Source organism: Morone saxatilis, unplaced genomic scaffold (genome assembly GCF_004916995.1).
Source record: "Morone saxatilis isolate NCDOM2014 unplaced genomic scaffold, NCSU_SB_2.0 Contig15, whole genome shotgun sequence".
NCBI lineage: Eukaryota > Metazoa > Chordata > Actinopteri > Moronidae > Morone > Morone saxatilis.
The window spans coordinates 6,844,398-6,854,486 of NW_023339707.1; the positions used below are offsets into that span (position 1 = coordinate 6,844,398).

Consider the following 10,089-nt stretch of genomic DNA (forward strand, 5'->3'; position numbering starts at 1 on the left):
TTATTATTATTATTATTATTGCCAATGTATTGAGAGCTTCACTCTTATTTTATTTTGTTGCATTATACTTTGCAATACCAGTTGTTTTCTGACATTGTCACTTTCAACTTCATTAGAATTAGAAACAACTTTTGTCTGATCCGAGTAACATATTTTAGCACTTACTTTAACAAAAACAAGTCAATAATCAACTAAAGTCCAGTGTAGGATTTAGTGGAATCTAGTGGTGAAGATTCAGATTAACTAACTGAACACTGCTTGTTTGGGACTAAGAATGTGCTGTTAAATGGGTAGCAGAAACTACGTGCAAAACACTAACGCCCCGATCTAGAGCCAGTGTTTGCTTTGTCCATTCTGGGCTACTGTAGAAACACGGTGGTTCAACATGGCGGACAACAACTCTTATTTTCAGTTGATTATACATGTGTTGAATACATACCTATGAATATTATATTCCATTTCAGCCAATAGATCCTCCTAAATGTTACCCACTGGACCTTTGACATTAAAATGCAACATACTGTATAATGACCTTTTATATTACCTGAATCACATAATATATTTTTGTGCAAGCTGATGCTGAATTAAGTTGACCAAAGTACAACACTCCTCATGCCTTGCAGGCCTTATACGCAGACCTCTTCTTTGAATAAGCCCCTTAAATGACTGTACCCACTACTGCCATCAGGAGGCCCCAAACAAACAGACAAATTAACAATAGTGTTATCATATTACAGCAATTTGAAGAATCTGAAAAATGTACAAACCACCTCACTGGGGATTTAATTTAATTTGTTTCTTCCAATCATTTGAGCAGATTCTTGTTCTGCACATTTCCACTTATTTCTTGAAGTGGAAACAGATTTAAAATTCCATTGAAGCTGGTTTGTTCTGTCACCCGCTGCTAATGCCAGCGGTATTATCTGCCAGTATCAATTATAATAATAATCACAATATTAATTAAGCTGTTTCTACTCATAATATTAGGAGTGGGAGGAGTCATAATCTTCTTATGAATGGCTATCATAAGCTGAAACTACAATTTGACCTTCGGTATAAGGGAGAGCACAGATCCTGCCCAAATTGTCAGGATCCTTTGCTGCCTCAAACAAAATGCTAAATCATACATTATTAGACTATAAAGACTTTCAGTTGGTCCTGTCTGCCAGCTGATGTGACTCTATGTGTCTGACATCCCAAATATACTTCTAGCCATTTGTGTGCACTCTTCACTCCCCTCACACGCCTCAGTCCCACACTGCTCTGGAGCTCCGTGCCGTACCGGACAGTGCTGGCCCTTGTCAAACCCAATCTGACACTCACGAGCGTGCACCCGTATGACGTGAGACAGTCCGGCACATGACAAATTTGGCTTTAAAATGACGTCACGGCAGCGTGGGGCTCAGCAGGCAGGTCGTTCGTCAGTCTGAGAGAAGAGGAGCAGCAGGAGACGGAGCAGCCTCCCTCTCTCCTCTCTGATGACAAGCTCTCATTCCCCCTCTCTCCAACTCCTCAGAAACAACTCTCAGCCTCCAGGACTCTCCTTCGCCTCGCTTTCCCCCCCTCCCTTTCTTCCTTTTTTCAGTTGCACCTCGTTTTTATTTTTTAACTTTTGTCTAACCCCTCCGCGCCTCTCAACACCTCCAGAGATGTGAGTAGATAATGAGGACCCCCTGCCAGCGGTGACTTGTCTCCTGCGTGCTTCAGAGAGCCGAACATCCTCATCTTCCACACACCCTCCCCCCCCACCACCAATTTCTTTTTTTTGGACGCTCATCTGCCTTTCAACAATGTAGGAGAAGGTGCGCTGTCATTTCAGCGACGAGGATGCCAACTACATGCCTTGTTTTATGCTCTCCGCAGCTTACATCTTTGTCTCTCCGGCCGGGGAGGGGGGAATGAAAGATCTGCGTGAAGGCAAAGTTTGAGGGTACCTCTCCTTTTGGTTTCCCGCTCACCTGTCCGCCTGCACGCGCGTACCCCCCTTCTCCTTTGAACTGACAAGGAGGAAGATTGTCGCCAAAAGAACAATTGACGAGCAACTTAAAAGAGACCTGACTGTTGTGGTGGTTCTTTCTTTAGTGGGATTTGGCAGCGCTGTTGGAGGAATTTGATGTGCGCAACGTTGGAGGATATGGCTTAAATAATGGTTGCGTTACTGACAGCCGGAGTAAGGTCCGTCACTTGAGTGTTTTTATCAGCTATTGTCGACTTTGGTGGAAACCCATCTAAATGGGAGGATACCTGGAGGACTGAGTCGGATTCGGCAGTCGAGAAAAAAATGTGGATAAAACGGAGTGTTGCGCGCAGGTAAGACACGAACAATTTCATTTCATGTTCTAGTAATTTCACTGTAATGGAGAAAATGCTTGGGAGAACCGAGAAACACCGACATTGTTTTACGGTGTTGCACGTTTAACGGCGCCGCTCGATAACACGTCTCAGTTTTTTAATCTACGCCACTGCAAGTTATGAGAGAGTGCTGGAATTGATGAGTGGATTATATGTATCAATAGGTCTGTACACACAAAAGAAAACACGCAAATGTAGCTCCTCTTGCGTTAAAGTTCCTCACAGACACCGGCTATTTTCTGTTGCGGTGTTGACACTGAGGAATGGCGAGCCGGAGGCTTTATATGGATCATGTTTTGTGATGTTTAAAAAGGAAGAATATGATCGAGAATTTCACGTCCCGTACGCTGGGGGTCGCCAACAGTACGGCGCAAGCAACACACATACACTCACAGGCACACGCGCGCGCGCTCCAAACGCACGTGTGCAGACGCACGCGCGCACGCAGCCTCAAGGTTAGGTCTGTCAGCTCCTCCACACTGGTGAGCACGAGCACGTGCACGCGCATTAGTTGGGAAATCGTAGGTCAAATTTATAATGAATCATGTGTTTAGAGATAGATGTCTTTATGGGGTTGTGATTAAATGAATAACAGTGATACTGAGTCACATTGAGGTTTTTTCTCTCCCCCCCCAAAAAAAATGGAAGTAGTGGGTGTATGTACTGAGTAGAGGAGAGGATGGCATGTAGACTGCCTGGATGGAGAGGTAAGCTTTCCCTTACTCCTCCCAATAACAACAACCTTTTTCTAGTTATATATAAAAACAAAAAGAAATTGACACTTTCTTCGCCTTCACGATAACACGCCGTCCCTGAACTGAAGCAGTATGGACACCAGCCGACTGACTTAGTTAGGAAGTCTGCAAACAAAAGCTAAAATTGATCTCATTCATTTGCCGTAAAATAGGTTTAGAGCTAATGACACGCTGTGAAATGAGACCAAACCTGCCAGCGGTGAGATTCTCTTGCCACCTGCTGGATCTCATTCCCACCGGTAGCCCTAATTCCTGCCCATTTGCAGCCGTTCATCTATTATGCATGACACACACTGTACATCTTAGGGCTGACCTCGCAGGGTAATGGCAATACGTGGCGTAAGACAGCACGGTTGTATAAGATGATGACATGGAATGCATTTAGGGTGCCATATCTCTAGATGGATCAGTCAGAGGCACAGAGAAACCAATTTCCATCTTCAGGAATTTTCCAGTCGCTTGCTGACATGATGTGGGACGTTAAAATGGGATGTGGGAAGAACGGCAACTGCTTTTAAGGACTGAAGCCGCTTCATTCACCATGTTCCAGATTTAGTTTGCCATTGCAGGCTAAAAGCTTACATTGTTTGTCATTGTCATTCATTACCAGACAGTGATGGCAATATTTGGTTAAAGCCCTGCTTTCCAGTAGAGGTTGTGTTTAACATTATTATTTGCTTTGGAATAACAAGAAATAGAAATGGACAGTGAGCATGGGCAGAGAAAGACCCTGTACCTGTTGGAGCAGACAAAGAGACAGACCACCTACACACACTTGATATGTGGGCGTAAAGGCAATAGCAGTGACTAGCAAATCTGAAGAGAAGACTAGATGGATGGATACATAAATACATACATTAAAGAATTTTGAGGAAGAGCTGTAGTTACTCTTCATGTAATCTAGGCCAACAGTCTCAGTAAGAAACCCTGTGGACTACAGGTTGGTGTTCCACTATCATCCTGTATAGACTGTAGTGCAGTGGTATGATGTGGTGAACTGTGTGCAGAGTACAAGCAGGAGACAAACATATCTGCAATTAGGTTTGAAGAATGGATGAACTGTTTTTAATTGTCAAACGCCAATGACAAAGAATGGCCACCGTAGATTCGCACAGCTCGATATTGTTCAAATTGTTTCATTTGTCCGACCAACAGTCCAAACATCTTCAGTGTGCAATAATAAAAAAAGAAGAGGGAAGGTGCTCACATTTGTGAAGCTGGAATGAATGAATGTATTGCACTTGATGCAGATTCCTTTAGCAATAACTACCCAGGCACAAAGCTATTACTCCGGATGCAAATCTAAGGAAAAGCAACATTGTGCCAGTAGGTAGATACCAACACCTCTTGTTAGCCGGAATAAAACCAAATGCTCGATTGCCACTTGAATCTGACTCTATTCACTCAAAGCAGTGGTTCTCATACATGTCACTGAAAGAAAATTCATTTAGTTTACATCTAAGATGACGAGTGCCTGTAATGGTGCAGAATTACAACAAGCTCAAACCAGAGAGCATCTCACTTGAGAGTTACCCAGCAGGCATTCATCTCTCCTGGGCTCGGCATCTCCGGGCTCAATCTTTAATGGACGTTGCACAGTTTTGGGTTCCCCGCGGTGAGCTCTCGTACTGCCGAGGCACTGGGGATGCTATCAGGCTTCGGCACACTGCAGCTGCAAAAGAATGGCTGGCAGAGACACCGGTTGCCTTTCAGGAGCGCTTCATTTGCCGGTTTCCACTTGTTTGGTACAGGTGACTGTTCCTACACGTGCCTGTCTTTCTCCTGGCCCAGATCCATTCTCATGGTAAATGGAAAACAGTGACATGTCAAGCGGTCGGCGTGTGAGGTCGACAGTAAGAAAGAGAGAGAAAGGGGCTTCACTGAATCTTCAGCTCAGGAGTGATTTGCTGGTGTTGATGTTTGTGGTGATCATGTGCTTAGTATTTGTTGTCTTATCCCCGCTTAAACATGAAGCCTATTTTGTATCTGAGTAATAGTGTCATTCTTATTAACATCGCTGGCTTAATGAACCAGGGTTCCTGATATATTCTACACTGAGGTCTTTTTCTCTCAGGGTGTTTAAGACCAGTCGGCGTCCTCACAGCTAGCTCTACCAAGAACTCCAATGCTAAACGTGACATTACTGTGTGAGGGGCCATCTGATATTCAGATATTCCTGTGATTTAGGTGCCATCTTAATAGCCTCTATGAGAGTTATTAACTGGGCCTCTCTGGAGCGTGATTAACCTCATTTGCAGTGAAATAGGCTGTGTTGCTTCTCTGAGATCCTGTCCTCTGGAGATTTGTGTGTGTGTGTGAGTGTGCGTGTGTGTGCGTGCGTGTCGTAAACACCCTGTGCTCAGCAGTCTGTTAAATCCAGAAGGACCAGAACAGGTTGTCCCCGTGAAATAGCGTAAGAGATAAAACAGACATGGATGCTGGTTCATCTGACCGTCCTGGAAATACAACTGAGAGAGCAAGACAAGAGAAGAAGAGAGCAGCTTGCTGTTGCTAAGGACAGGGGTGAACCATAAATGACTCGTCACCGACTAGCATAGCAATTAGTGCAGAAGAGGCATGTGCAGAACTGGACCATAACTGCCACCAGAACACATCGCTGCACAGTGGATGTTGGAAATGAGACAACTCCAGCTCATATGGACAGACACACTTGAATGAAAGCTCTGTTAGCCAACCAAGTTTTTCTTTTTGCAAATATTAAATAACTAATAATAATAATACTAAGTCATTGTTGTACAGAGGTGGGCTAACAGCTGATAAAGCAGGTTTTCATGCAGGTTTAACTGTGTGACAGCTTAAGTTGGTCAAATCTTAATGATGATCCTTTGAGATGATCAGAGTTTGACACTGGAAGGATGTTTTCACATTCATGGGGCTGGGTACCGAACTGCTACCTTTATGGCCCTTTATACTACCGAGTTTTAAAAAATGGCGTCAGAATCATCAGCGTCAGTGTGCCAAGAAGCAAAATCTAACTTATCTTTGACAGTATTTTGTATCCAGTACTGTAGTTCGACAGATATTCACTTTTATTTCCTCATTAAATTAAATCAAATTATGAGAATGCATCTTGCTGTCTTTTTCTCCATTTACATGACACTCACATGCTTCCTCTGAGCTATTTGACTCTTTTGTCACCCGTTTCTTCCTGAACTGAAAATCAACACATTTGGACCTCAAGTGCAAGTTCCCACCATAGTGCCAGCATCCCTCAGCCTGATGGGGTTTAATGAGCAGCTTGTCCAGTTTGGGCTCCATGAGAAAGTGTGTGTTTCTACTGCACTGAAGCACATCCATCCTACAGAGTGAAGGAACTAACAGGCACGGAGCTCATACTTGATTCATGTAGTGAGCTTTTCCTGGATCAATACTGCCTCTACAAAGGATCAGATTTATCCGTCATGGCCCTTCCCACTAACTGGGCATCTCCAGGCGCGCGGGGGGGGGGCTCTCAGTGGGCCACTTTCTACTAAAATACTTACTCATAAATGAACAACACAAATCCCCCATGCCAACACACACACACACACACACTCTCTCTCTTTATATAGTTCTCAGCTCGTCAGTGGGTTGGCTTAGGCTGAAATGTAACTTTGACAGTGAGGGGCCGAGTTGATTGAAGTGTTGTCTTGTTTGTCTTGCCCTTTATTTTCTTTTTCCACCCAATTCCCATGCTCTTTACCGCCCCGCTCATCTTTCTGAGCATGTGGGTCATGCACACTGTAGTGGAGGACATTGTGCAGTGGGAGTAATTAATGGGATGATGCAACACCCTTGGTTGCATCTTAGACCCCCTCAGAACCACACACACTCCACCTAACCCACCCTACCCTTTCTATTTTTTGCTTGTTTTCCTCTATGAATTATGTTCCAGCCTCAGCAATGCAACAAGGTTTTTTAAACTACAACCACAGCAGCAGCTGCGGCAGCTCAGCCTTACAGGCATGGATAGAGAGTGTGTGTGTGTGTGTGTGTGTGTGTGTGCTACCAAAACATGTGGAAGATTTCATAGAAAATTTGCCTCCCAGAGGCCCGCTGCACAGAGGCAATCCATAAATCTCTGGAACTCTTTGGAGAGCCAACTGTGGTATTTATCTCCCTAATACAGGATATCTACTGAGGAGAGCTTAACTCCTACACCTCAGAGCCTGCATTTTTCAAAGCTACACAGCCACATGCAGCTGATATTCTCCAAAAACACAACAAACGCGTAGAGATAATTCCAAACAGTGCATTTTGATTAAAGATGAAAAGATGGGATGAGGTAAAATGTATTAAAGAAGTCCAGTGGAAACCCAGGCACTGTACTGCAGCACACTCGCATTCTTGGAAAGGTCAAAACAGAAGATTGCGTATCTACAAAGATGATTCTCAGCATCCTTCCACCAATGTTTTTGACCTCTGGAGAAGTCAGTTTGTTTATATGTTCAAAGCATCCTCGATAATAAGTCATGTCCTAGTAAAGGTTATACATCGCAAGATATGCGGCTAAATCCTAAATGTAGAATTTGCATTACTTAAAGTAAAAATAATACGTAATTTCTATAAGGAATATTATCTATACGAGCCAAGTTAAAGCAGGATCGCTGAGGCTCATGTCTGTTCCTCTGTGTTTTGCTGTTGACCGGTGGGAGAGGAGAGCAGGGGTTGTGAACACCTGTCCAGTCTCAAAGCTTATCGCACTCAGTTAATATCAGTGGCATGTCACTTAGTTGGAGCAGGATCTGGGAGGATTTAGCCACCATAATCAACAAATTAGAAACACAACATAGTGGGAATAAGCGATTTGGTTCCTGTGTATCTTGGCAATAGAGCTTGCCACCACAGAGCCATTCGCATGTGCGTATCTGAGTGTGTGTGTGTGTGTGTGTGTGTATACATGCTGGGTTATATTTGCCCTGTCGCTTAGTCTGAGAGCTTGAGCACACAGCCCTCTTCAGTTCCAACAAAGGCATGATTGCATATTCAACAGGCTGCAAATAGAGACTCGGAGGTATCGCAGCTCCTCCTTTTATTGGGAGGAGGATGAACCCCCTCAGCTGTACGGCATGAAACACAATACTTCTACAGCTACAGTGCAAATACAACCAGCAACTCACTGGCTTGATTATCCCGTGCATAAACGAGTGTGTATGATGGGAAAATATGTAGCACTTAAATGTTGGTCATAAAGCCATAAATCACCATACGACATTGTCGTCACAGGATAATGGTATCATATTTATTCTACCTGTTGTCTACAATGAGCACATGTCCTGATAACAAATAACTAAATAACATAAGTGTTCTATACCACAATTATAAGGCAACTTACATGTTTTATCTTATGTGATTATAAAACAGTGCACCTGGTGATATTCATTTGTATTATTATCAACAAACTCCATAAAATAGACCAAAACCAACAATGAATTGATCCTACTTCCAAGTATTGTCCGCGTAGTCACAGCCTGATATATCTTACTCCTGCCATTTTAAAATATTTTGTATTTTTGTCCAAAAACTATTAAAAACACTCACTAGTGCAAATGTGTATTAATCCACGTCTGAAAATAGTCCCCAACAAATACACGATATTCTGCTGTTTGAGTAATGTTAGCTGAAAACTGCCCGCTGTTTTGGGACATGAAATGTAACCAAAACAACAATGAGCTGAAACTGGCTATAAAGCTCTGTGAAGCCGAGGGGAGCAGCAGGGTCAGGTGATAATTCTCTGTAGATTCATCACTACGAGGGACCCCCGTCACATTGTCCCATTGTCATTTGATACATGGTTATTGTAAAAAAGATCGATTATAACCACTTTAAGTAATTATGGGATTATGATGACCATATAGCTCATTTTGACCCATGGATGAAGTGCTGCAAAAGTCACATCTCATTCTGAAAAATAAGCACGCACAACACACTGTAAGGGTAAAACATTTCTAGTTTGAAGACATCAGGACTTTAACCCTCAGAATCCGGCACCCCCTGATCTTCCCTCAGAATGAAAAAGGCTGTCGTCCCTTAAAAGTGCTCTGCTCAATGGGAGAAGAGAGAATGAAAAAGTGCCAAGCAAAGGGAAAAAATGAGCGGAAGTGGATTAAAATAACAATAGAGCACTTTGCTAATGGTTCATTTTGAGCTGCTGCCACAATATGATAGTGTCTGTGTGTGAATTACGGTGGATAAGAAAGGTGCTGATGCCTCTAGAGTAGTCCTAATGCTTTGCATGCCGTACTGTGTGAGAATATTATTTGATAGCAGAAGTATGCTGACTGACATTCTTTCTCTCAAATATGTTAGCCTATTAGTACATTAAGGCCTGCAGACAATTTTGATGAATTAGGCTTTGCTTTCCTGAAGAATTTACCCTAGAGTCTGACAAAATGTGAAGCACTACTGCTTCAACAATATGCTAAAGTTTGCCTTCAGTGTCATAACAGATTGTATTGTGTCCAGGACTGTGGGCCGAGTGCCAGTTAAAATGAGTTTTAAATGGAATAATGGAACAAGCCATGTAGCCTCATAATTCATAAATATCCAATGTGCAGCACCCATTCATCAAGGTTGCAGAGAATTCCTTTCAGCATTTTGTATACCTTCTGACATTTTCAATTTGCTTTATCATTAACAGTTTATTGAGTTTATTGGACTGGAAAGGCAGCTCTGCCATATTTTTCATATGAATAACACATTTCTCTGAGAAGTTCAGCCTTTGTATTGGCCATATATTCTCCTAAATGACAGTTGGGTGTTTCTTTCATACTGTACGCATGATTACACTCCCTTGTGTCGATTTTATTTCCTTGTGCAAATGGAGAAGATTCCAGTCAATTTGGGCATTATCTTTCAAGATGACTCTGTAGTGTAGCCCTGATCTTCCTGAAAGGTTTCAGTGATTGATGTATTAGAGTGGAATGGTAATGAGGTGAGATCAGGGAAATTTGCATATGATACTGTAGCATCAGTAAATACT

General features: G+C 42.8%; 1 protein-coding gene across 1 annotated transcript in view; it reads left to right on the forward strand.

The window, feature by feature from the left end:
* Nucleotides 1–1,465: 1,465 nt before the first annotated feature.
* Nucleotides 1,466–10,089, forward strand: part of ajap1 (adherens junctions associated protein 1) — a 43,053-nt gene continuing 34,429 nt past the window's right edge. Inside the window, exon 1 of the mRNA XM_035657513.1 lies at nt 1,466–2,310. Within this exon, the coding sequence (XP_035513406.1) occupies nt 2,282–2,310 (29 nt within the window). The 5' untranslated portion in view covers nt 1,466–2,281. The remainder of the gene's footprint in view (nt 2,311–10,089) is intronic.